At 43.6% G+C, this 27,076-nt stretch overlaps 2 protein-coding genes and 1 long non-coding RNA gene across 8 annotated transcripts in view; 1 reads left to right on the top strand and 2 right to left on the bottom strand.

The window, feature by feature from the left end:
* ZDHHC18 (zDHHC palmitoyltransferase 18) overlaps nucleotides 1–6,561 on the bottom strand; it is a 24,238-nt gene extending 17,677 nt beyond the window's left edge. The window contains exons 1-2 of the mRNA XM_077150707.1: nucleotides 6,227–6,561; nucleotides 449–609 (exon numbers count right to left, since the gene is read on the bottom strand). Coding sequence (XP_077006822.1) covers nucleotides 449–609; nucleotides 6,227–6,561 — 496 coding nt within the window. The remainder of the gene's footprint in view (nucleotides 1–448; nucleotides 610–6,226) is intronic.
* The window catches only part of LOC143674667 (uncharacterized), a 23,329-nt gene continuing 681 nt past the window's right edge, over nucleotides 4,429–27,076 (top strand). The window contains exons 1-2 of the long non-coding RNA XR_013171150.1: nucleotides 4,429–4,456; nucleotides 17,753–17,875. This is a non-coding gene — a long non-coding RNA (uncharacterized LOC143674667). The remainder of the gene's footprint in view (nucleotides 4,457–17,752; nucleotides 17,876–27,076) is intronic.
* The window catches only part of PIGV (phosphatidylinositol glycan anchor biosynthesis class V), a 9,609-nt gene continuing 2,247 nt past the window's right edge, over nucleotides 19,715–27,076 (bottom strand). For 2 of the 6 annotated variants that reach the window (XM_077150705.1, XM_077150703.1), the window contains exons 3-5: nucleotides 26,340–26,479; nucleotides 21,829–22,950; nucleotides 19,715–20,547 (exon numbers count right to left, since the gene is read on the bottom strand). In XM_077150705.1, coding sequence (XP_077006820.1) covers nucleotides 20,266–20,547; nucleotides 21,829–22,950; nucleotides 26,340–26,417 — 1,482 coding nt within the window. In that variant the 5' untranslated portion in view covers nucleotides 26,418–26,479 and the 3' untranslated portion in view covers nucleotides 19,715–20,265. Of the gene's footprint in view, nucleotides 20,548–21,828; nucleotides 22,951–26,339; nucleotides 26,480–27,076 lie in introns of those variants that run through there. The other 4 variants (XM_077150704.1, XM_077150706.1, XR_013171149.1 and 1 more) reach the window with 4 other exon arrangements.

Genomic DNA, 27,076 nt, shown 5'->3' on the forward strand with positions numbered 1-27,076 from the left:
TAGACTGACAGGGGTCTCATCTGAGCTCCTTCACTTACTGTGTGATCTTGGACCATTTACTTAACCTCTCTGTGTTTCAATCTAATTAATCTATAAAATGAGAATAATCTACAAAAAGAGAATAACAATAGCACATACCTCCTAGGATTACTGAGGAATTAAATGAGATTATGCATATGAAGAGCTTGACATAGTACTTGGCCCCAGGGGACACTCAGTACATGGCTGCTGCCAGCACCGCCTTCACCTGCTAACATTTCTTGCTTACTGTCTGTTCACTTGTTTGTCATCTGTCTCCCTCCACTCCAGTGTCAGATCCAGCCTGCTTGCCCACTGCTGTATCCCTAATTCTTAGTACAGTATGGGAAGAGAAAAATCAGGCCTCTTCCTGTGTCAGGAAATGTGGAGCAGGGGAGGTGCAGCTTTGGCTGGGAGCAGGGAGCCTCACCGATCTGTTTCTCCAAGGCAGCTGCCTCACAAACAGTGGCTCGGGGCAGGATCCCAGGGTCGGTGAAACTTGTGTGCAGCAAGCAGCTCATGACGAAGAAGAAGAGGATGGCAGCAATGATGGGGATGGCGAGGGTCAGCTGGCGGGCCAGGAAGGGACAGCTAGAACGAGAGAGGGACAGAGATATCAGCAGATACCCCAAGAACGAGAGAGGGAGAGAGAGATCAGCAAATACCTCAAGGGCTCACCTGACGAAAGACTATAGTGTTAGACAGGTGTCTTCAACCAGCAAACATACCATATCCTTGAATAGAACCTTTCCCTGAGCTACAGCCCCTAGGCAAGTGCAGTCACTTGCCCTACAAGTGCCTCGAGCAGACATTACTAAGTGACCCTTGCATTCTCCCCCTGAGCCCACAGCAGATATGACCAACAGATCCCAGAACTCTTAAACCCTGCACTTAGCTGTCCCCTGCCCCACTCAGAATCCTAAACACAGTCTCAGGCAGCAACTACCCAATTAATCGGACTGGCACTTGAGATGAACCTTCCCTGTCAACATCCACTCACTCATTCATTCAGTCATTCATGCCACAAATACATCTTGAGGACTTCTACATGGTAGTCAACACCTTCAATAAACAGTGGGAATAAGGACAGTGAATAAGATGACCCCGCCCCAGAGTGGCTTACGGTCTAGTAGGGAAAACAGACAAGTGAATAGGTAATTGCCGCACAGGACAATGTGTGCTAGATTTGGAACAGGGAAGCATCCTGTGAACTAACCAGCTATGCTCTAATGGGAGGGTAGTGGAATAGTCAGAAAAGGCTGGCTGAAGGAGTTCATGCCTAAGCTAAAACCTGAAGGATGAGCAGGGGTCAGCCAGATGAAGGGAGGAGAGGGGAGGAGCAGGGTGCAGCCATCACCATTTTCACCCAAGGGCTGGTGTCCCGGAGGCTGGTCTATCAGGCCCTCTGGCCCTAGGTTGTTCAAAGAGCCTATGCCTGCTGCATGGTCATGCGTCCTCTTCCACAAGACAGGCTGCCCATTACGGATTCCCATACCAGTCTCCTCCTCCATCTTAGGGCTGGTAAATTCTAGAAGTCCTGGACACTGGGGGGCCATGGCTTCATGATGGAGGAAACCTATGAGGACTCTCTACAGCCACTCTTCTCTGTTGCCACGCCACCGTCCACACGGAAGAAAGAGTCATCTTCTGGAAATATCCATTAGACCGTGTATTTCCCAGCTTAGTAGCTTTCGATGGCTTTCCATTATATTTTGAATAAAACCCAAACTCCCTACGATGGCCTTCTAGGTCATGAATGACTAATGAAGGCTTCTCTGGCCCATTCCCCACAACTCTCCCCATGCTGCTGCTGCACCCATCACACTAGCTCTTTTTTTTTTTTCCAGTTATTTAAAAAATTATTTATTTATTTATTTTTGTATGCTGGATGGTGGGGTCACATTTCATTCTTTTTCCATGTGAGTGTCCCATTATTGCAGTACCATTTGCTCAATTTTTGCTTCAACAAAAATTGTTTAGTTTGTTTGTTTTGGGAATTGCATGGGCCAGGAATTGAACTTAAATTTATTTTTATTAGAGAAGTTGTAGGCTTACAGAAAAATCATGCAAAAAACACAGAGTTCCCAGGCTACCACCCTCATGCACAGTTTTTCCTAATATAAACACTCTGCATTAGTATGGTAACTTTGTTATAATTAATCAAAGAATATTATTAAATCTATTTTTAGATTTAATCTACTATTAACTAGATTAAATCTACTATTAACTAGAGTCCATAGTTAACATTGGGGTTCACTGTTTCTATTGTGTAATCCTATGCTTGCTTTTTAAAAATTTTATTCTAATAACATACATGCAACCTAAAATTTCCTCCTTTTAACCACATTCAAAAATATGTGATATCAAGTACTTTCAGAATGTTGTGCTACCATCATCAACATCTACTACAAAAACCTTTCTATTGTCCCAGATAGAAACTCAGCACCAATTAAGCATTAACTCCCTATTCGCTTCATCTACCCAGGCCCCTGGTAACCTGCATTCTAATTTCTGACTCTATGAATTTGCTTTTCTAATTATTTTATATCAGTGAGATTATACAATATCTGCCTTTTTACACACTAGCTCTTGACAGTTCCTGGAACAAGCCTGGCTTTTTCCCACCTCAGGGCCTTTGCACTTGCTGTTCCTCCTCTTTGGAATGCTCTTTGGAATGCTCTTCTCTCCTTAGAAGGATCTTTCTTAAGAGCTCTGGACAGAGCAGGCCTGCCTACTACCACAATTCTCTACTGCACTACTCTTTATTCGTAACCCATCATAACTTTTAACCATTTGTTCATTTATGTGCTGGCCATGTCCCCTCACTGGACTGTAAATTCCTCCGATGGGAGAGACTATGATCTCTGTCTCACCACTGCATTCCCAGGACACTGCACAGTACCTGGCAAGCTGTCTTCCCTAGTGCCAGGGGACAGAAACAGAAGAGCTACCATCTTTTAAGGGCTTACTATGTGTCAAACATTGCCCTACTGAATAAATCATTGTTAATAAAATCTGAAGTACTGAACAGTTACTATGTGCCAGGTACTATGCTAAGCATTTCACATGTACTTTCTCAACAAATCCTCGCCTCAATCCTCACAAGTATGTGCCCCATTTTACAGATGAGAAAACTGAGGGTCAGAGAGCTCATATAATCTGCCCAACATCTCGCACTTTGTGAGTAGTGAAGCAGGGACTCAAGCCAGGTCTGCTTCCATACTGTTAACCACCGTTACAATGGGTAGCACCTGACAGGGGGAGGGGCTGCTGTGTGGGAGATGAGCAGCCGCAGGGAGGCCTGAGTTAGCCACAGTTTCAGAAGTGGGCTCAGTAGCAGGAAGCAAACCAGCCATGGCCTGTGAAGGGCCCTGCGGGAATCTAAGTGCTGTTTCTGGCACCTCCATTGACTGAGCACTTAACTACATGCCAGGCACTGTTCTGGGCTCTGAGGATACAGCAGTGAACAAAGCTAAGCCCTGCTCCCAGGGAGAATAACAGGCAAAAAAACAAACTACCAAATGTACATATAATTATATCAGACGTTGGCAAATACTCTCGAGAACAATAAATCAGGGTAGAGGGAATAGGAAGGAGGGGAGTGGTTTGCTCTTTTATAGGAATGGTCAGGAGAGATCTAAAGGAAGTGAGGGAGTGAGCCCTGAGGCTATCTATAGGGTAGAATATTCCAAGCAGTGCAAAGGTCCGGAGGTAGGAGTGTGCAAGAAGGCCACTGTGCTTGGAGAAGAATGGGGAGGGAGTGAATGGGAGATGGGCACAGAGAGGGAACAGGGGTCAGAGGAAGCCCATTATCAGAGCTTTGACTCTTATCCAGGGGGAGTTGGGGAGTCAGGGAGGAGTCAGCTCTAACCTAGAACTAAAGAGGCACTCTGTGGGGGTGAGGAATAGGGTTGAAGTTCAGGCTTGTACAATAAACCCCTAAACCAAAAAATGAAATAAAACTATTCACAGCAGGGAGGGCCCTAGAGAACCACTTCTACCTTTTCTCAGAGCAGCGGGAAAGTGTGAGTATCTTCCAGGCTTCTCGTCCTTACCAACACCACTCCCATCAAACCAAGTCCCGACTGAGGCTTTACCCCAGGCCAGACCCAAGGGAGCCCTCAGCCCAAACCCAAACCCTCCCACTAAATTCACCACCCCAGATGAGGGGCAGAGACAAAAGTCAAGATGACTCACAAGTTCTCCCTGAATCCAAAAGTCCTTGCTTCCTCCCTCTTCAGGGACAAATCAGTCACCAGTGAAGACAGCCACTCAGCCCAGAAGGTCCTGCCCCTAACCAGACCAAACTGCACATTGTAGGTTAGAGGCACCCGACTCCAGCAAGCACCACTCCTGCCTGCCCTGGCCCATGCCCGGGTATGGGGGCTGCTCCTGGCTCAGAACTGCAGAACTCTGAGCACCCACATGGGCCAACCAGGTGAGGTGGCTCTGAAACAGCCCAGGGACCATGCTGGGGGGTGGGGGCTCCCAGAGCTTCTGCTTCTTAAGTCATCCCTGAACTCTTTACCCTGACTCAGAAAGGAAGGGCAGAGCGTTCTGCGAGAGGGCAAAAGGGAGAAGCTAATTTGTAGGAAGTCCTCACCTTGCTTCAAGGGGACAACCAAGGTTGTGGATACATGATCTGGCAGCTGGAGAAGGTACCTGGGGCTTGGTGCATTTGTGGCAGTCTTCCTGAGGCCACATGCCCTTAGGAGGTGTTTTGGTGAAGACAATAGTCACAACAGCAGCCTGCAGTCAGCGCTGCTTTCTGAGCTAAAAGCATATATGAATTATCTCATGCCACCCTCACAGCAACCTTAGGAGGTGGTACTCCTATAAATCCCATTTTACAGATGAGGAAACTGGAGCACCGAGAGGTGAGGAGAACGCCCTGTGGTCACACTGTTAGTGAGTGGTAGAACTGGGATTTGAACAAGGTCTGTCGGCTCCAGAAAGCGGGTTCTTAACCACGTATAATTAGGAAGAGAAGATGGGGCTAATGCAGCAGGAGGTGGGCATATGCGTGTGTGTACGAGTGTGAATGTGTGCAGAGGGAATCATGTAGCAGGTGGCTCACACTAGGGACTGAGGCTGGGGTGGAAAACTCCTGATACCCTGGCCAAGTGATAAGCATCCACTCCTCCATCCATAAAAAGGAGATACTGTCCCTGACATGGGCCTAATCCTGGGTCATATGAAAAGGTCAGAAACCTGCCACACGAAAGCACTCTGGCCTCTTTCTTGAAAAATAACAAGGTACCACAGCTCTTCCTGACATGGACCAGGCCAGAGAGAGGCTCAGAATATTGAGAAGTGAAAGGGAAAGAGAGTTAGGAAGTCAGGAGGTGGGGAGGACCAGGAGGGAAAGGCAGGAAACCTGGAGGAGCAAAGAAAGATGATGGAACCTGAAAGGGAGACTTGAAACATCCAGAGATATTTGAAGGCCTATGGTGAGAATGACAGGGAAAAACAAACAGCCAGGAGAGGTGGGTCTGAGAGTAGAGAAATGACAGAGGGGACCCTGAAGGGAACCTGGAAGATGACTAGGAAGTTTATGGTTGGTTAGCCAAAAGACAGGAAGAAATGTGGAAGTTGCCTGGAAGGGGTATAAAGGCAAGATGCCTTGAGGGGTCAGAAAGAACTTCAGGAGCGGACAAGAGATGGTCCAGGAAGCAGATAAGGAAGAGAGGAACTATCCAAGGAGCCAGGGAGGCCTGGGAGGAAGATGCTGAGAGAAGAGAGAGGATGGCGGGTTGTGGAGGGACATGGGATGGTGGTGTTCCTGGCAGGGCCAGGCAAAGGCAGGGTGCCAGGAGGATGGGATGGCTGGGAGGGTGGAGTGGACCAGCGCAGAAGGAGTATCCAAGCGGGCAAGGGAGGGTGGGAAGGATGGGGAACCTGGGAGGGGTCTAGAGAACCTGGGAGGTCAGATAAAGAGCTATGCAAAGACATCCCAGGGGCCTGAGGGCAAATTTGGAGAAGGGGGGCTTGGGGCCAGAGAGGAGCAGGGGAGAGGAGGGTGGAGCACCTGGGGATGCCCGGAAGGGGACCAGCGGGTATCGGAGAACCGGGCAGGAACCCAGGAAGGGGGGCCGGAGCCGGCCAAGAGCAGGGTAGAGGGGGCGGAGGGGCCCGGCGGAGGACCGCGGGGACCGCGCGCCGGAGCGGGGCGGGGATGGGGCGCTACCCGGGCGGCCGGCGAACTCACTCGAAGACGAAGAAGAGGACGGTGGTGGTGAGGATGAGCAGCAGCGTGAGCGCGAAGACGCCGCCGTGGCCGGCCAGCATGAGGCGGCCGCCGCAGTAGAAGCGGTTGCGGCCCGGGAACACCTCCCACTTGCGCCGTGGGCGGCGGCCGATGCTCCCGCTGGCGCTGCCGCTGCCGCTCCCGCTGCTGCTCCAGCGCGGCGGGGCAGGGGTGGCGGGCGGCGCGGGCCCGGGGCCCGGGCCGGGGGGCGCGGCGGGGTTGGAGCGGCGCGCCCCGGGGGAGGCGGGCGGCGGGTTGGCCCCGGGGCTAATCTGCTGGTACTCGCAGTCCTTCATGCGGCCGGCCGCGGGCCTCGGCTCCGCGCCCCGCGGGCCGGCCGGGCCGCACCGGGACCGGGCGGAGCAGTGGAGGAGGCGGCGGCAGCGGCGCGCTGCTGGAAGCGGCCCTGCCGCCGCTCCGCCCCCGCTCTGCCGCCGGCCGCCGAGCGGGCCTCCCGCCGCAGCGCCCCCTCCGCCCGGGCCCGGGATGGCGCCGGGGCCGCCACCCCCGCCCGCTCTGGGGCGGGGCGCCCACGGCACGCGAGGCCGGGTAGTGGCCTCGGCTGTTCCGCCCTCGCAGCGGGAGTCTGGCAAGTCCCTGGCACTCCCTGAGTCGCCCTTTTCCCTTCTGCATGGTGACGGGGCAGCAGAGGCGCCCTCGAGGGCGCTTGTGGATCTGTTTCAATCGAACCGTTTGTTGTGAGACCACTGTGTGCCAGGCACCGAGGCGGGCCCTGGCATTCTGCTTCGGGCAATCTGTAACTCCTGGGCCAGGCTTTGCCCAGCTCTGAGGACTGACTGGACAGGCGTATTGGGGGCAGGACCCTGATTAATACAGAAATTTGTACCAGGAGTGGGGCGCTGATATAATAAAAATATATGGAAATGGTTACTAGTAGGGCCATGTAATAAGCACATGAAAAGATTCTCTACATCGTTAGCTATAAGGGAAATGTGAATCAAGACCACAATTAGATACCATCTCACACCTACTGGGATGGCTATTATTTAAAACACAGAAAATAACAAGCATTAGGAAGTATGTGGAGAAATTGGAACTTCCATGCATTGCTGGTGGAAAGTAAAATGGCACAGCAACTGTGGTTTGGTGTTTCCTGAGAAAATTACACACAGAACTACTATGTGACCCTGCAATTCCACTCTTAGGTATATATCCCAAAGAAGTGAAAGGAGGAACACAAACAGATATCTATACACCATTGTTCAAAACGGCATTATTCGTAATAGCCAAAAGGTGGAAGTAACCCAAGTCTCCATCAACAGATAAGTGGATACACAAAATGTGTTTTATGTATATATATATATATACACACACAATGGAATAGTGCTCCGCCATAAAAAGGAATGAAATTCAGAGACATGCTACAATATGGATGAAACTTGAAGACTTCATGTTTAATGAAATAAGTCAGATACAAAAGGAAAAAAATTGTATGATTCCACATATATGAAATACCTAAGATATGCAAATTCATAGAGACAGAAAGTAGATTCTAGATTACCAGGAGAAGGGAAGAGGAGGTATGGGAAGTTATTGTTTAATGGGTACAGATTTTCTCTTTGGGGTGATAAAAAGTAATTTTGACAATGGATGGTGTGATAGTGCAAAATTGTGAGTGTAATCAATATCACTGAATTATACACATAAAAGTAGTGAAAATGGCAAGTTTTGTCATTGTCACTATACATATGAATATATATATATTACATATATACTAGCAATATAGTATATATGTTACTATGACAAAAATAATAATCAGTAGATTACATGCAAACAGATACTGCCGTTGGGTGGCTGGAGAGCTCTGTCAGGCGGTAGCAAAATACTTGGCAATATTATCATCTTCAGTAACTTGGCAGATAGATAACTTGCCTACTCAGCTTGCAACTCTAGAGGCAGGAGTTGGAAAGCGTCAGAGTAATGGTATGAGTTGCTACTATTGAGAGCTGGACCAGAGACCAATCAGAAGAAAGAAACCACACCAGCTATTTGAATAGAGAGATTTTAATATATAGAATTGGTAGCCTAGACAAAAAGTTGTTAGCAAGGTAACAAAGAAAAAAAAGGAGAACTCTGAGATACCAAGGAGATAACAACTGCAAGAAGCAGCTACATTCCAGAACTGGGGGAAAAAAGGAAAAATCTTTGGAATTATTAAAACTTAGAAGTTTATTGGGCCCTGCAGAGTTAAAACTAAGACCCCTGCGGAAGAGGTGCCAACCGACTGATTCTGGTGTCTTGGAGGTGGGGCACGATAAAGTTGGTTCTGCAATACTAGAAAAACTGCAAACTAAATTCAACTGTTACCACAGGAAGGCACTGTTTCTGCCAGGGTGAAAAAACATAACTAGTTGACTCTCAGAATAATTGAAAACGACAGGAAAGAGCAAGTCCCTTCTTCTGCTCCATATACGCATTCTCCCTCTAGTGCCCCCTGTTGGCAAAGTTAAACATAGAATCCCGGCAAAGCACATAGGTGGTTTGCAGAATCCCACCTCCAGTATCTCAAAGCAAAGTATAGACAAGCAGTGTTTGGGGCTGAGAGACAATCACTTAATATCTGGTACAGGCCACCTCTTCAGCTACTCTGTCCTCATATACACTTGTCTCCACTTCTTTGAACTTCTGTACAACAAAACAACTCTTCTTCCACCTAATAAGGTGAAACTATCTTTTACGTAAACAAAAACATTCTACCTAAGGCCCAAAAAGAGGAGATACAAAGTTCCAGTGGTTATTGTATCTACCAGTCACAGTCCTTTATGAAAACTAAATTGTAAACTAACCTTAAACAAAATTTGTGTAAAATAATAAGAGGAATGGGAAGAGAGAAGAAAAATTATACACACACACACACCACTGTATAAATAATTTATAATTATATATACATGCATAAACAAGGAAGAAAATTATACACCATTGCTGCAACAGTTTTTTTAGTTCTTTTTATTTTAAATGCCAAAAAACACAAAGAAAATGCAAACATTCCTATTTTGAACATTCCGTTCCACATATATAATCAGTAATTCACAATATCATCATATAGTTGCATATTCATCATCATAATGATTTCTTGGAACATTTGCATCTATTCAGAAAAAGAAATAAAACGAAAACAGAAAAAAAAATTTATACATACCATACCCCTTACCCCTCCCTTTCATTGATCACTAGCATTTCAAACTAAATTTATTTTAACATTTGTTCCCCTATTATTTATTTTTATTCCATATGTTCTACTTGTCTGTTGACATGGTAAATAAAAGGTGTATCAGACACAAGGTTTTCACAATCACACAGTCACATTGTGAAAGCTATATCATTATTCAATCATCATCAAGAAACATGGCTACTGGAACACAGCTCTACATTTTCAGGCAGTTCCTTCCAGCCTCTCCACTACATCTTTTTTTTTTCTTATTAATTAAAAAAATTACAAGAAACAAACATTCCCAACACATACACTCAGCAATTCACAATGTCATCACATAGTTGCATATTCATCATCATGTTCATCTCCCAGAACATTAGCATCAATTCAGAAAAAGAAATTAAAAAGACAACAGAAAAATATAACAAACAGAAAAAAAAATTTTACAGGCCATACCCCTTACTGATCCCTTTCATTGATCACTAGCATTTCAAACTAAATCTATTTTAACATTTGTTTCCCCTATTATTTATTTTTATTCCATATGTTCCTCTCATCTGTTGACAAGGTAGATAAAAGGAGCATCAGACACAAGCTTTTCACAATCACACAGTCACATTGTGAAAGCTATATCATTATACAATCATCATCAAGAAACATGGCTACTGGAACACAGCTCTACATTTTCAGGCAGTTCTCTCCAGCCTCTCCATTACATCTTGGATAACAAGGTGATATCTACTTAATGCGTAAGAATAACCTCCAGGATAACCTCTCAACTCTGTTTGGAATCTCTCAGCCATTGACACTTTGTCTCATTTCACTCTTCCCCATTTTGGTCGAGAAGGTTTTCTCAATCCCTTGATGCTGAGTTTCAGCTCATTCTAGGGTTTTTCTCAATCCCTTGATGCTGAGTCTCAGCTCATTCTAGGATTTCTGCCCCACGTTGCCAGGAAGGTCCACACCCCTGGGAGTCATGTCCCACATAGACAGGGGGAGGGTGGTGAGTTTGCTTGTTGTGTTGGCTGGAGAGAAAGGCCACATCTGAGCAACAAAAGAGGCTCTCTTGGGGGTGACTCTTAGGCCTAATTTTTTTTAAAAACTTTTTTTATTAATTAAAAAAATTAACAAACAAAACTTTAAGATATCATTCCATTCTACATATAAATCAGTAATTCTTAATACCATCACATAGTTGCATATTCATCATTTCTTAGAACATTTGTTAGGCCTAATTTTAAGTAGGCTTGACCTATCCTTTGTGGGGTTAAGTTTCATATGAACAAACCCCAAGACTGGGGGCTCAGCCTATAGCTTTGGTTGTCCATACTGCTTGTGAGAATATCAAGAATTCAACCCATTCTCATCATTCTCCAAAGGGGACTCTGCAAATACTTTTCCACTCACTGATCAAATCACTCTAGGATTTATCGGGGCATCACTCTGGACAAACCAACAAAATCTCATGTCCTACCCAAGGTTCCAAGTACTTATGGTGTTCAATCAAGCTATCTACATAAGTTATATTAGGAAATGCACTAGTCAAAACATAAATTTTGTACCAAATAAACATTTTTTGCTTTAGTCTCACACATAAGTTGAAATTTTAAAATATTAATTATCATCTATTTTCAGGACCCTGCAGTAATGACATTCCTTTGTTCTTCCTCATGCAAAAACATTTTTTAAATTTGTACATTTAGTTACTATCATTATACACTCTAGGCATTCCTAGATTATAACATCTCAATCTTTATCGTCTTTCTTTCTGATTTCATTTATGCCCTCAGCCCTCCTCCCTCTATCATTCTCACATGCAGCTTCATTCAGTGTTTTAACATAATTGTATTACAGTTAGGTAGTATTGTGCTGTCCATTTCTGAGTTTTTATATTCAGTTCTGTTGCAAAATCTGTATCCCTTCAGCTCCAATTACCCAATATCTTACCCTATTTCTATCTCCTGATGGTCTCTGTTACCAACAAAATATTTCAAGTTTATTCACTAATGTCATTTCATATCAGTGAGACCATACAGTATTTGTCCTTTTGTTTCTGGCTAATCTCACTCAGTATAATGTCCTCAAGGTCCATCCATATTGTTACATACTTCATAACTTTATTCTGTCTTACAGCTGCATAATATTCCATCATATGCATATACCACTGCTTGCTTAGCCACTCATCTGTTGATGGACATTTTGGCTGTTTCCATCTCTTTGCAATTGTAAATAATGATGCTATAAACATTGGTGTGCAAATGTCCGTTTGTGTCCTTGCCCTTATGTCCTTTGAGTAGATACCTAGCAATGGTATTGCCGGGTCATATGGCAATTCTATATTCAGCTTTTTGAGGAACTGCCAAACTGAGCATTGTGCATTTTAAATTTTAGTGGTAGGAAGTGCAAAAAAGTGCAGAAATTTTATTTCACCTTGGATGATATATTTCTACAGGTTCTAGAGTTTTGGATCCCCAGAAATCTCTCTGAACTGGCAACCCTCTGAATTTTTGTGTTGTCTACCTCCCACCCTTTATTTCACATATATCTTCCTAAGCATCTAAAGTACTTGCTTTTCCTGCCGTTAGGATCAATCAGCATAATGTTATCAATATAGCGATGTTGTGTTATGTGCGATGTCAAAATGAAGATCTCTGTGAACTAATTATGAGAGAGAACAGAAGAGATCAGGTAGCCTAAGGCAAGACTGTGATGGTGTACTTTGGACCATGCGAGGTCAAAGCAAACTGCTTTGGGAGGTTCTTACAAATTGGTATAGACAAAAAAAATCATTTGCCAGGTCAATACCTGGCATTACCACATGGCAGCAGCTGTGCTGATTTACTCTAATAAAGATACTACATCTAGAATGGCAGCTGCAGTTGGAGTCATTACTTGCTTAAAGTTACAATAGTACATAGTACTGTCAAAGAGGCAGATTAAATAAGAAAATGATAGAGCATCACCTTAATATTTGCTACGGATTGGATCATATATCCCACAAAGACATGTTCAAGTCCTAACCCCAGTTCTGTGGATGTGAACCAATATATAAATAGGACTCGAAGAGGAGGCCAAACTGAATCAGAATGGATCGTAATCCAATATGATTGGGGTCCTTATAAAGCAGGGGAAATTTGGACACAGTCAAGAGTAGGAGACAGAAAGAGACAGATGGCCATGAGATGGAGGAAGTGATTGAGGTATAGGTGGCCAGCAAGCCACCAAAAAATGCTACAGACTTCAGAGAAAGCATGATCCTGCTGATACCTTGAATTTGCACTTCTAGTCTCCAAAACTGGTAGAAAATAATTTCCTTTTGTTTAAGCCAACTAGACTGTGGTACTTTGTTACAGCAACCCTGACAAACTAAGACAGAATTTTTTAAGTCTTTGATTATGACACTAATCCCTGCCTTTCCTCCATGGATGATGTTTATTTCTGGTTTACTATTCTCTTAAAGAGAGGAAGTTTCAGGGGCATCTGCTTGGCCTGAAGTATGGGTCAGAAAGCCAACTGATCCGTGTTAGTTCCTAAGCCTGTTTATTCTAACCATAAATTCAGAACTAGGGAAATAACCCTAGCATGTGACCAGAGATGCCACCAAAACCAGTGGCATTTTGTGGTTAAGACCCCAGGAATTAGCATAAATTCAGAGCTAGTATCTGGTAATACCTTCAAGGTCTGGATATTTCCTGTTTTCCCAGCATAGCCACTCTAGTAAATGGACACATTCTTATGGTAAAATGTCTGAAGTAAGATTTACCATATACATTGAGGCAGCTTTGCAGGATCCTCCCTTAAGGGGACCTGGTTTCTCCTTCTGTCAAAGGGCTCTGGGTCTGGAAACTGGATGAGAGTAACTCAAGTCACTGAAGGGCACCCACATCAAAAATTTAGCTCAGTCCAGGGTCAGGTCTAACACTCTTAGAATCCACTCCCACACATATTCCCGATTTATGTTGATATGTTACCAAAATCTTGAAGTTATTTTGATGTTATAAGTTATTTCTTTCTGAATCAAAATGCTGAGATTTGATCCAAGTTATGAGTCGAACTTAAGAGTGGTTGGGGTGGATTTTGAGGAAAATGGCAACTGGCCCAAGCAAGGTTATTGCAGAGTTTTCAAGCAAGGGAAGACCAGTCTCCTCAGACACAAGTGGGTAAGCTGCTTCTTCTGGCAATGGAGACCCAGAGTCACATGGGAGTCTGAGATTTTTTTGCTTTGAATTCCAACCAAGTGCCCCATTACAAATTTCAGGGTCCTACTTCTTTCCCATCACATGACAGACTTAATGAGACTATGAATTTAATGAATGCAATTCTGCAACAAGTTTAAATTTTGTGTTTTATTCATAACAAATCAGCTACAAGAAATAAGAGATATTTTATGGCTATCTTAGAAGTTCTATGGTTCTTTGGCCATAACTTGAACTGAGAGTTTAAAGACCTGAGCTTGTAATTTTCTTTCTGCAAGGGCTCTGAGGTGCTCAGAAGAATCCATCCCACACCAGAGCCTCTGTAGTCACCGTCACTGTCATAATAGTCGAGTGCTACAGTCACTGGGGCCCCTAAAGTACTTGCTTCAGTTGGCACTTTATCACAAATGACAGGTGGTAATTTGATTAATCATGATACCATACCATGCCATGGATCAGTAACATCACATTTCTCATTGCAAGGCTCTTGGCACATTCGAACCCAATGACAACCAAACCCATTCCCATCTTTGGGGATCTATTTCTGGGAACCACTCCTAATACCAATTTCTCTATCAGTGAGAATCCAGCCAATGAGTCAGAAGACACAACAGTGGTTTGGACAGAGAGAATTTAATATGAAGAATGGTTAAAGTTGTAAACTACGTAACTGACAGTGTGAAAAGGGAACTCGGAGGGATCATGGAGAAAGCAACAGCAAGAAGCTGCTATAACCCCTACAGCTGGAAAGACAAAGAGAAGAGATTGGGATTATGAAAATTTAGAAATTTAGAGGAGGGGCCCTGAAGAGCTGAAACTCTGACATCTGCCTAGTGCTGGTGTCTCTGAGTGGGACACAATGAAACTGGTTCTACAATTGTTGGAAAACTGCAAAATAGAATCATGTGCTGCTACAGGAAGGCACTGCTGCTGAATGCTGGGGTGACCCTCAGAGGATGAGGAAGCAATCAGGAAGGAGCAAGTCCCTTCTTCCTCTCTGGCCTCACTGTCTTCCCCTAGTGGCCCCTATTGACAGCTCATAGAGTAAGCTGACAAAGCACAGTTGTGATTTGCAGGGTCCCAGGTCCCTTTATAAACTATTACAAGAAACAGATGAACTTAGGTGAGAATTAGCTGGTTTTCGAGCAGAGATGGAAGGGAAATAGAAAGTGCAGGGGTCAGGGGCCTTTCAGGGTTGGAAAAGTTGTCTGCCACAGGACGAAATATAGTACAAGATTGAAAAAATCTTAAACAGCCTAAGTGGAAAGCTGTGATCACCTCTGAGGCAAATACCAGGTTAAGAGTGTGGCCTTCACCCTCCTACATTTTTAGTGATCAGTGATTGGTCTGCATTACCTGTACTGAGAGGAATTTCAAAACAAGGTGACATCTAAGAAAAATGTTCTCACTCAGGAGCGGGTTCTAAGAAGTTTCTCTCTTCATATATATATATCTTGTGGTTTTCAGCTTTACCGCATTTCATCCAAAAAGATGATGCAGTTTTAACATGAATGTTACTTTATTTTAAGGAATTATGATCTATGATCCCTTTGTAAATGAAAGATAATATTGTAACTCTTTTTATTAAATAATGTAAAGATGTTTATATTTTGGATCATGTTATAGATTATGGATATACTGTTTAATAAATAAATAATTTTTTGAAACAACAACGAATAAAGAGTGCGGCCTTCGCAATTATTTAGATGGTTTCACTATGGAGAGTGAGGCAAGGCAGGTAACAAATTAGTACATCAGTTTGAGAATTTGTTCAGGAAAGAACTTGAGTGTGGTTGCTGTTATGTGGATCTAACTAGAAGCAAAAAGAGCAGAACCTATAAATGTTTGGGGGTAAATGCATTGCCAAAGAAATGATGAGCCCAAACTAAAAAAGACTTTGACCAGTTTCAGTAACTTGTAGGCCCCCATGCTAGCAGGAAGTGGGCTATGAAAGCTGAGCATTCTCCAAGGAGGTCATACCCTCAAAGCCTATCTCAGTTGTGGACATGAAGGATAATCAATGAGGAAGAACTTGCCAGGAGACATAGCCAGGTAATCAAGGAGAACAATGGACAAAAGAGTTCCTCCTAGAACAATATCAGGATTTGATCAAGGGAAGGGAGCTTTGACCCGCCTGACCAGTACAATTTAAAACTGCTTTGGACCAACTGTTGTACGTCTTCCATTCTTTCTTTTTCTGAATGGGAGTTTGTGTTGAGATTATCTTTATTCTTTCTCTATCACTGTATACTGAATGTATTTGGGGGGGGCAGATGATCTATTTATTTTTGTCTTCATATCTACTTGAATGAGAGACTTTGAGCTGGATGTAGTAACTAAATGGAATTTGGGGTTATCTCCCTTGGGAAGGGGTAAGTACATCCTCTGAGAACAGATACAGGTTATTTGGCTTAGAAAATCAGACTCTGGCAGAATGAGGAAGTCTGTAACACACAAATATCTGTGTTCTCTTCTTTCTGAACCCACAGCCAGACTTCATTTCCCAGTAGGATTGCCAAATTTAGCAAATATAAATGCAGGAGGCCCAGTTAAATTTGAATTTCTTAGTATAAATATGTCCCATGCAATATTTGGTACATAATTACACTGAAAAATTATTTGCTTTTTACCTGAAAGTCAAATTTGACTGGGCATTCTGTATTTTATTTGGCAAGCCTAATCCCAGCCTCCCTTGTAAATGTGGCCATTTGACTGAATTCCAGCCAATGGAATATAAGTGAATATGATGAACATCTTTCAGGAATGGCCTCTAAAAACCTTCCTAAAAGCAGAGAACTCCAAGAACCTGGAGGAGAGCAGAGTCATAAGATGGAAGAAAAATGAGTTCCAAATGACTGGGTAGAATAGGCAGCCCTCAAACATACACTAGACTATGCTGTAAGCAAGAAACTTTCATTATTATGCCACTAAGTTTGGGGAGTTATTTGTTATGGCAGCTAGCCTACTCTGAACTATATCCCTAATCCTTAAACTTGGCAGCTTTTGTGATAATTTCCTTAATCTTAGCAGCATATGACCCCCCAGCAACTATTTCTTTCTTCTTGAAACTCTCTCGTTCCCCAAAGATACTGTTTCTCATCCTTTAATGATAATTTAAAGTTCTATGTGCTGAGGCACTGCTTTATTTACAGTGTCTCATTTTAATCCTCAGAACTACTCAATATGGAAGGTGACATAAGCTCCATTTTATAGATGAGAAAGCAGTTTTAGAGAGGTTGAGTCACTTGCTCAGTCTCACAGCCCTTCCTTCTCTCCTCTTCCTTTTAACAGTCCCATCCAATATCATGGCTGCTGTAATTACCACGTCTGGGTGGATGGCTCCCAGACTCTTCTCCAGTGCCACATTCCCAAACACCTGGCTCCCGAATGTACTGAGGACATTGTAAAGACAAGCTGTCCAAAATACCACTCTATTCCATTCTCACCACTGTTTTAAAGACTTTTCATGTGGTAATGAACTTATTTCTGACAACAACTCTACAAGGTAGATAGTAATATCCACATTTCATAGGTGAGTAAACTGAGGTTTAGAGATTTAGTAATTGGCTCAAGCTTATGAAGCTAATATGTATGACTGAATTAGGTTTGGGGCTGATTTCCAGTAATACCTCGGCTTCATGTAAAGCAAACTCTCCCTGATCTATTCCATTACCTACGTTCTATACTCACTCTCTGCCCTTAACTTTGAAATGCTACTTATCCTTCAAAGTCCAGCTCAAATGCCACTGTTCCACAAAGTTTACTCAGATATTGGAAGCTGGAAGGGTTCTCCACATTGTGTGAATTTATAGAGTACTTGTCTATACCTTATTTACCTTTTCTAAGTACACAAGTAAAATTTTAATTCACCCTCATCATAAAGAGTTTAAGAACAGAGAAGTATAGACCAAAAAGCTTAAGTTCTCTTTACTCCCCAGCACTTATCACTTTCAACCTTGATTAATATTTCTGTGCATCTGCTAGCTATATATCAGATAGTTACTTAAGGACAGAAACCATAGCTGAGCCATCTTTATTTCCCTAAAACAGACATTAATAAACAGTTGTTGAATTAATCAATTTCAAATCCCTTGACTACTGCACATACTTTATTTTTAGATAAAAGAGGAGCGTCTGTTCAGAAAAAGAAGTGGCCTTTTCAATAGAGACTGGTAAAGACTTGTCAAATACTCCGTCTCCTCCCACCTTCATTAAAGAACAAAAAACCCCATCTACTTCCAGGTATGTGAAGTGTCTGGTTTCTGATTTAGCAGGGTCTCAAAAGGAAATGACTTTTCTCTGAAATTGTAGACGCTCAACCCAGCTGCGGCATTGTCAGACCTCAGAGTAAACAGGAAGCTTCCTGCCTTGGGCCCTTCAAGTCTCTTTCCAAGCCTATTAAAGACTGTAACAGGATGGTAAAAGGGCAGCTGCTGGCCATAAAACCAGCCCATTCTTTAGATTCTTAGAGAACAGCAATGAGATCCCTCCAAGGTCAGAGAAAACTGTGTTCTTCTCCAGGCCATACCAGTTGCTTCCACCTAGCTGTGGGCCTCAGTTATCAACTTGATTATCAACTGTAACCATGACAGTCTTCGCAGAAAATCAGAAAGATTTCATTCTTTGGTATTAATCAAGAAGATAGGACCCCCACTTACAGGGTTTTTGATGCTTGAAATCACTTTTTTCTGGGGTGATGAGAACTAGTGTGAAGGTCAAGCTGAGATTGCCAGGGCAGTGAAATCACACTCTACCCCACAAGGTTTGAGTCCCCTATTACAGGAGGGGAGCAATCAGTCCCAATGATCCTCCCAAAGGAGACAATGAGGAGAATCTATGAGAGCAAAGAATCTGGTACTCCTACCTCAGCAATAAGAGCTGAAACAGGACCCCAAATCTTCCTGTACAAAGAGTGGAAGTCCCTGGATTTGCAGCTGTTGTGAAGAGAGAGGAAACAGTTTCTGCCAACTGGAGGGACACTAGGGCAGGGGTGAGTGTGTTTCGCCAAGAAGGGCACTTGGGCATCTTGGCAGAAGGCAGAGGGCTGCCCCAATCTATGTGTACATTTTCAGAAGCATTTGAATCTGGACCAAACTTGTTCAGCTGTGCTTAGTCCTGGGGCATTGGATGGGAAATGCTCACTGGCCAGGCTGACCAGAAGCTCCAACAGAGGGTGCTGGGGCTCAGCCAGGAGCTTCCCTTCAGCTGGCAAGTTTAGTTTTCTGTCACAGTCAGAGGGATCATGTCAAAATTCCAATTCTCAGAGCCCTCCAGACGCTGCTTATGATTCCCATCTATTTTGAAGAGTTCATGCTTGTTGGAATTTTTGCCTCAAATGGAGAAATGAGTGATGGTGCAAAGCCTCTTTCCTGGCTTAAAGAAGGAGCAAAAATCACTCAGCAGAAGTCAATGATCTTACTCCCATCACAATGAAGGTCTCATAAGCAAATGGAGGACAAAAAAACAGGATGGATACCATTTCAATTTTTGCCTTACCTATGATTTAGCAATTCATGCTGCCATGATGGCTCCTCTGACCCATGTCTGCTGTGCAAGACACTCAAGAATGGCAGGAAAATAGGCCAGATGCAGGTTCTTACACAGGACAGGCATCTTGTTTGCTAGGTGTTACTGCTTTCCCTCATTCAAAGGAAAGATCACTTAGGTTACTGCTCAGAGTTGTTCCCAGGTGGGGTTTCTTCTACTTGCTGAAAGTAGTAGAACTTGAGACATTTCCTCCTAAAATCACATCTGAGCCTCTATATAAAGTGTTTAGACCAGAATGATTCCATTTAAGGCAGTTCTTAAGATCCTAGAGCTGAAAGGGACCTACAAGAGATTATATGGTTCAGCCTCCCTCTGCCCCTATATAAATAGTGTCATTTGCCCTGGTTCCAGAAGAGGCTACTAAGGTTCTGAATAATTGCCCAAGATTACATAGCTGGTAAATGGGGTTTTACTGGGAGGACTAAAATCCAGGTCTTCTGCTCTTCATGCAGCATTCTCTTTATCCTGGCTTTTTCTTAGAAAAACAACTTTTCCAAGTAATTTGTATTAGTTTTTAAAAGGTAATTCATTGCATGCATTGCTGAATGATATTTAATTTGCATCTTAGCAATATTTCTCATATACACAAATTGCCAAATCATGAAAAAAAATAATCAGAAACCATGTTCCATTTAGAAAAGATGGCCCCACTTACCACTGCTACCACACTGCTCAGGCTGCCACCATGTTATGCGGTGACTATCAGTCTGTCAGCTAGAGCCTTTGGTGAAATTTATACTTAAATAATTTACATTTAATTTTATATATGGGTCAGTGGTAGACCTAAGACTATCTCTGCTATATTTGGATGAGTAGAGAGATGCACGTGTACTTTAGACCTGGAAAAAGATATCTTTGCTTACAGAGAAAATAGTTAATACTTTAAAATTTGTCCTAGCCAGCACCAGAAGGGGCTCTCTAGGAGCTCACGCTTCTCCCATCCTTAATTAACCTTCAAAGAAAGAGGAAAAGAGAGAGACTCTAATGGACAAAGCTGTAATCCCAAGGCAGCACAGGCTGTCCCAGTATGTACTTGCAGACCTCTGGGTCAAGTATGCTGCAAGTCTGTCCCTTGAGACTCCAGGTCATGTCCAAGGCAGGAAGTTGCAATGCAGAAGTAGACCCAGGAGCCAGTAAGTCAAAAAGTAGCCTAGAATGTTTCGTGTGACTGGAGAACAGGTTTTCCAGTTGTACAAAAGTTCCATGATAGGATTTCTGGGGCCCTTTTGTCCTGGTGGGGAGTCCCCTGAAAGAGGCTTCTGACCCACAGTCTCTAGGGATCTCAGCAGCGGCTCTTGAGCCTGAAGCAGATGAGCTGGAAACCAGTAAATGATAGGTGTGGAGGAGCCCAAAAACCTGGTGAGAACCTGGAAATCATAGAAAAGGAAAATACCCACACATTAATTGGATGACACTAACTCTAAAATGACCAATTGGGGGCTTAGTTTCCCAAGACATACACTAGAAACTTATTACACTGGAAAAGATATTCAGCAGAGCTTAAGATCTGCTCTATAAAGATATCTGTGAAACCAGCCAGGCAACCTCAATGTTACAAACAAATACAACTACAGATTAATTAGTTACCACAATAATGGACCAACCAATACCAAAAATTCTGTGGAGTCCAATGTTAGCCTAAGGCCTAGACCCTAAATTCTGGGACTATGACATAGGACTTGTGAACCTGGCATCATTCCCTCATCCCATGGGGACAGTAAAGCAGAAGAGAAGGGGGAAGGGAATCCTATGGTCCAACAGTGCCCCTTCTTGGAGAGATCAGAGCCAGGTCTCCAAATGGCCTTTCTCATCTAACCTTTTGGAAGCTTTAAGCTTCACTGGCACTCACTCTACCAGATAATCTGGCTGGAAAAAACTTTACAAACAGCCAATGTGCACCTTCAACAGGCAGAAACCACTAAAGAAAGGTCAGCATGGGGACAAACAAGACTTTCTTGGGTTATATTGAAACTGGAGCGAGAGCCAGAGCAAAACATTCTGATGTATGTTCACCCTCTTTCACCCCTCTCTATTCCCACCACCCCAAACACTGGATATATCCTCTGAAAGTTGGGCACCTGCATGATCTTAGAGAATCACAAGAAGCCAATATTTAAGTAGACATTCTGGATATCAGCATACTTCAGGGAAGGTGCTAGAAACATCCTCTCTGCTTATTACTATATTTCAGCTTAATCAGGTCATTTCATAACCCTCAAATTTTTACACACACTGTTCCATTTGCCTAGTATGTTCTTCCTGTACTCATACAGAAAATTCCTGCTTACTCTTTAGGAACTCAAATGTGATGTCATCTTCAACTCCTCCACTTAGTCAGCTACTTATTCCTCCAAACCTCCACAAGACCTTATCTCAACACAGCAATCCCTTTTCCATCCTACAGTACTATAATTTTATTTTAAATATATGTTTACCTACTTATGCCATGAGGGCACAATTTTATATTACTTGCGTTCTACCTCAGTGGTGTAATGTAGGGCCTGGCATAAAGAAAGCCCCACACAGTTGTTGAGTGAATAAATTAAGTATGAGTCATTCAAATGAGAGAAGTTAGTGCTCCATTCTGCTCTCTTGTCAAGGGATTTTTCCATATTCACACTCTAATCCCAGCCAGGAATCCATCTCACCTGAACGTGCATGCACAGACCTCCAAACAGCAGCAGAGCTGCAGCATGGACCAGGTACACAAACACCTGAGGACTGAGGAATCCAGGGTCAGGCTTCTCTAGGGTTTTATTTTTCTTGCTCCTTTGCAGCCCAAGTGTAAGGCAGAGCCAAGGATGGGTGGTCACGTATGTCCAAGTTGCCCAGACAACTAGTATAGCCACTGGCGCAGCCAGAAGGAAATTTGGCACCTGCCTGAGCTTATAGTATCTTAAAAAGCCAACATTCCAGTAGATATCCTGGATATAGTTGTATATTAGGGGAAGGTCCCAGGAGCACCAAGGTGGCACATTTCCATCTGCAGTCCGGTAGCCCTTGTCCACAGCTAACTGCTGCAAGGGTTTAGGGATGGGGTGAGCTGAGCCTGGCAGACAGAACTGGGTATAGGCATAATATTGAAAGAGGACAAAGGGAAGGCCAAGTATGAGCACTGACAGGAACAAAGAGGCCATCAGCTTAATGAGCAGCTTCAAGGGGCTCTCCACCAGGATAGAAGAGAAAAAGTTTTGGCACTGGGCATGCACAAGAAAGCCAATGTTGACCAGCCCATTGGAACGTACACTAGAGGCAAAGGAAAAGAGTAGTCCACTGGTCCAGGTTTGGCCTCTCTCTAGCTGCTCCATGGCACTGAATGTCAGGAGGGCAAACAAAGCTTCTGAGTAACCAGCTGCGAGGAAGACATTGGCAGGGCTGAGGCAGAAAAGCAGTGCTGCATAAAAGGCCTGGCGGGGACAGTGCAAAACCCGACAGCCCAGGTTGTGAAGTGTAACTGCTGCCAGTACAAAGAACAAGGAGTTAAGCAGTGCTACTGAAATTAGCAGGCAACTTCGTATGCTCAGTAATCCCCACAGGGGTCTCAGCAGTTCAGTCCCTACCAGCAGGGCCAGGGGGAAACCAGGAAAGAAGGCAAAGTTGTGCTCAAAGACATAGCCATGCTCAGCAATGAACAGGAAGTGTTCAGCATCCCAACGAGACAGGCCACCCAGAAGACCTTCCACAAGTTGGTCCACAGGGCCAGAGGGAGCCAGGCGAGGAGGAGAAAAGGCTTCTGCACGGTGATCTGGAATGATGGCATTGAACACGGCCTATAGGATGAGGGAGAAACAAGATTTTGGTTGAGTAACTGGAAGAAAAGAATTGCCATTTAATATAATAAGAGCAGGATTATTGGGGGAAATCAGAAGTTCAGCTTTAGATTACTTATGTTTGAGTGGGAATCCAAGAGCAGAGTAAAGTAGGCAGTAATATGAGTCTATGGGTCAGAAGAGAGACTAGGGCTCGAGACGTAAATTTGGGTATTAATAAGTGCCTGGATGGCATTTAAAGCTGTGAGACTAGGTGAAATTACCTAGGAGAAATTACAAATAGAGAAAAGAAAAGGTCTGAAAACTGAGCGCTGGAGACATTAACATTTGGAGATAACATCAAGGGGGAAGATCCAACAGTGAAGACAAAGAAGGAATAGTTGGTGAGGTCAGGGAAAAAACAGGAGAAAACTGTGTCTCAGAACCAAGTGCAGAAAGGGAGTAATCAACTCTGCTAAATGGTGCTGGAAGGTCAAGTAAACTGTGGACTGAAAACCAGCCATCACATTTAATAATGTGGTGGTCACCGGTGACCTTGACAAGAGCTATTTTAATGCAGGGAAAGAGAGAAGCTGCTCAGAGGGGTTCACAGAGAATGGGAGAAGAGAAATTAGTGACAGTGCATATAAGCAATTTTTGAGGAGGTATGCTGTATTTTGAGGAGGTATGCTATAAAGAGGAGGGGAGATATAGGGTCATAAGTAAATAAGGATGTGAGGGCACCTCTGCTAAATGCTACTGGTAGGTCAAGTAAACTGGGGACTGAAAACCAATCATCATATTTAACAACGTGGTGGTCACTGGTGACCTTATTTTTTTTTAAGGTGAGAGATAAATGTCTGTATGCCAGTGGGAATAATCCTGTGGAAAGGAAACTATTGAGGGAGGAAAAAGAGAAGAATTGCAGGAGCAGGGGAAAGCAGGTGGCATCTGATACACAGGTGGAGGAGCTAGTCTTAGAGCAGAGTACACACAGTTCACTAACCTCCAACAGCAAAGGCAAAGAGGTGTAGGTGTTGGGTAGGCTGGGAGAGGTGGTGGGAGCAGGTGGAAGATCTCTGCTGATTGCTTCTGTTTTTTCTGAGTTTTCACTCAGGAAAGCAAGTTATCAGTCGAAAGTGAAGATTGGGAAAAAGGTATTAAGAGAGTTGAGGAAAGCAGAAAATGTGTAAAATAAGTCATCTGTGACCCTGGTTCTCAAAACAGGCTACACACAGGAATTACCCATGGAGTTTTAAAAATACTGATATTTGAATCCCTCCCACAGGGCTGATGATTTAACTGGTATAGGGAGAAGCCTGGGCACTAGGATTTTTAAAAGTTCTCCAGGTGATTATGATATGTAAAAAAAGTTTGAGAGAAAATATACTAAGACTGCCAGAGAAGACTAAGGATTCACTAGGGCTAGTGATCTTCAGTAAAAGAGACTAGATAACACAGTTATCTGTTTTTCTATGTGTAGGTATAGGTATGGAGTAGGCAGAGAACTGGATTTAACAAGGCTAAGCTTTTGCCTTATGAATAAGACACGGAGAGGGGAGCTTGAGCTGAATGTGTATGCCTGGGAATGATGATCACGAAGGACCATGCAATCTGAGCTGAGTAAGTAGGGGAAGCTGAAGCCATGACAGGGGTAACACAATGAAACAGTGGCAGGATCAATGGAGTGTAGGTCCTGAGGAGATGGAAGATTTATTAGATCTTTTAACCAGAGGGAGTGTGCTGGAAAGAAAGGAGATGGTCAGAGAACCGGATGCTTAAATTTTAGATTATTTGGTAGGGTAATGGAGTCTACGGTATGACTAAGAGAGTGGGGAGGACAAGATCATTAGAAGGAAGCAGAACAAGGAACTGAAAGCCAGGATGTATCATCTTCATTAATACTGAAATCACCAAGAAAACCACTAATGCTGGAAAGAGTGATAGTGAACCAGGAGCTAGAACTCTCAGGAACGAGGAGGAACGTCCTGTGCCTCTGACATGATGGCAACACCAAGGGGTAACCAGAGATATAATCTGATGGCATGAGCTTTAAAACTCAGGTGGGTGGTGGTGGTTGGGGTTTGAAGGGAGAGAGAATGAATAGCGCTTATTGTTAAATGTCTTTTTCACCCATTAAATGGTAAACACCTTAAGGGAAAAGGATCCATGACTTTTTATACCCACCACATAGCACACTTCTTGGGATATATTAGGTGCTTAATAAAATTTTGGTAGTTGAGTGAACTGTCTCAGGAAATATATTCATTCCAAAACCACCATCTGAATGAGAATCCAACTGTCCTAGTTCACTGTCCCAGATGACAATTCACAGTACTGTCCTTTTGGTTATATTGATAACCCAACTGACAGTGGCTCAGAGCCACTTTCCTTAGCCTGACAACAGGAGAACAACCCCATTTTTGAGGCTTTTCTCTTTTTGGTCTGTTTCTTAATCAGACCACTTCAAACAGTGAAAACAAATGGAAAGCCCTGACAGTCATAGATAACAGCCCTAGCCTCCAAGTGGAAGACAGTTTCAACTAAACCTGGGACCCAGGAGACCTTGCTATGCCTTCTTGTAGTGGGGGACGAGAGAGGAAATATTTCCCCAAAGAAACTGAGTATAAGCCTCTGGAAAAAAGGTACTTGCAATAAATGGCACATAAGAGTATGCTAATGTAACATCTCTAGGACGCTGACATGCATTCAACAACATTCATTCATTTATGAACATAGACTAAGGACCTACCAAACACCGAGCACTATGTTAGACACCAGATATAATTCATAAACATGGGAAATTTTATTAAAATATCTATCAGGGGGAGTCTTGGAGGGAAAAGACAGTTGTAAAGGGGCAAATGCATCCTGAGGGTTGTGTGTGGTTGAGGTAGCATGGAGGGGGATGCCCGTGGAAAGAGGAGACATTACTGAGTCAATGAATATTCACAAACCTCTCAGGACTCAAAACAGTATCACTTCTCTTCCATTTAACTGACACAATACTCTGTCTCCCAGCAAGGGCACCCAGGGCAATATTTTGAGCCCTTACACCCTAAGGGCATCTATGGTTGTAGAACATCCTGGTCTGTTGGAAAGATCACTACATCAGGAATTAGGAAACTAGAGGTCTAATTATGGCCCTTATTTAATTAGCTATGTGATTTTGGGAAAGTCATTTCACCTTTCTGGGCCTCTGCCGCTTCATGCATAAAATAAGGGATTAACAGATCATTTGCAAGATCCCTGCCTATTTTTCAGTTTTAAGTCTACATCTCTATGGTTCCAACGACATGGATGAGCACAGGGTGTGTTCTCCTGGGAGTTGGAAAGGGGTGGTAACTACCCTTAGTGTCTAGCCCAGTCATGTAGCAGTGGCATGTTCAGGACAAGGATCAGAGACTGACCTGCAGTACCAGAGTCAGGACACGGCAGCTGAACGCAAACTTCAGCACCTCTTTCCTGCATGGGTCCAGGGACCACATGCTCTTGCCACCAGGAATCCAGGGGTGTTGCTACCACAACTGAGCTCTTTCAGGCTTCTAAGCTACAAAACCCAAGAAGGAAATGTCACACATGGGCCAAAGGCAAATTCTTGAAAGCACTTTTCACAGGAACCTCCCCTTTCAGCATTACTATAGCAAACTTAACCACCTCACTGCCAGATGAAGGAAAAGCATCTAGAAGGTAGACAGGACCAGCTGGTATCACTTTGAAACACTGTGTTCTCATAGGAAGAGTTCCACACAGATAGTCGTGAAGCTGGAAAGCCAAGCATGCAGAACGTCTTTAAAAGCCTAGCGAGTGCTCCTATGCAGGAACTAAAGACCTTGGTTCAAGTCCTGTCTTTGACACTTATAAGCTCTCATTTAGTATCTCTGAGCCTCAATTCTATATGCATAGAATGGGGGTGAAACTCTCTGCTTTGCCTATCTCACCAAGTTGTCATGATGGTGAAAAACATTAAAATGTGAAAGAGCCCTCCACAAATCTATAATGTTGCTGCTATTATTTGGTTTGTTTCTTTTTCTTCTTGTCCAGAATTATAACTATATGCCAAGGCAGAGTCCCAAAAGTGGGCCAGAGAACTGTACTGGAAGGCCATACTGACTACAGACTGCCAGTTTAGCTCTGATGTGTGCTT

The sequence above is a fragment of the Tamandua tetradactyla genome, chromosome 2, assembly GCF_023851605.1.
Source record: "Tamandua tetradactyla isolate mTamTet1 chromosome 2, mTamTet1.pri, whole genome shotgun sequence".
In the NCBI taxonomy this organism is placed as follows: Eukaryota; Metazoa; Chordata; class Mammalia; order Pilosa; family Myrmecophagidae; genus Tamandua; species Tamandua tetradactyla.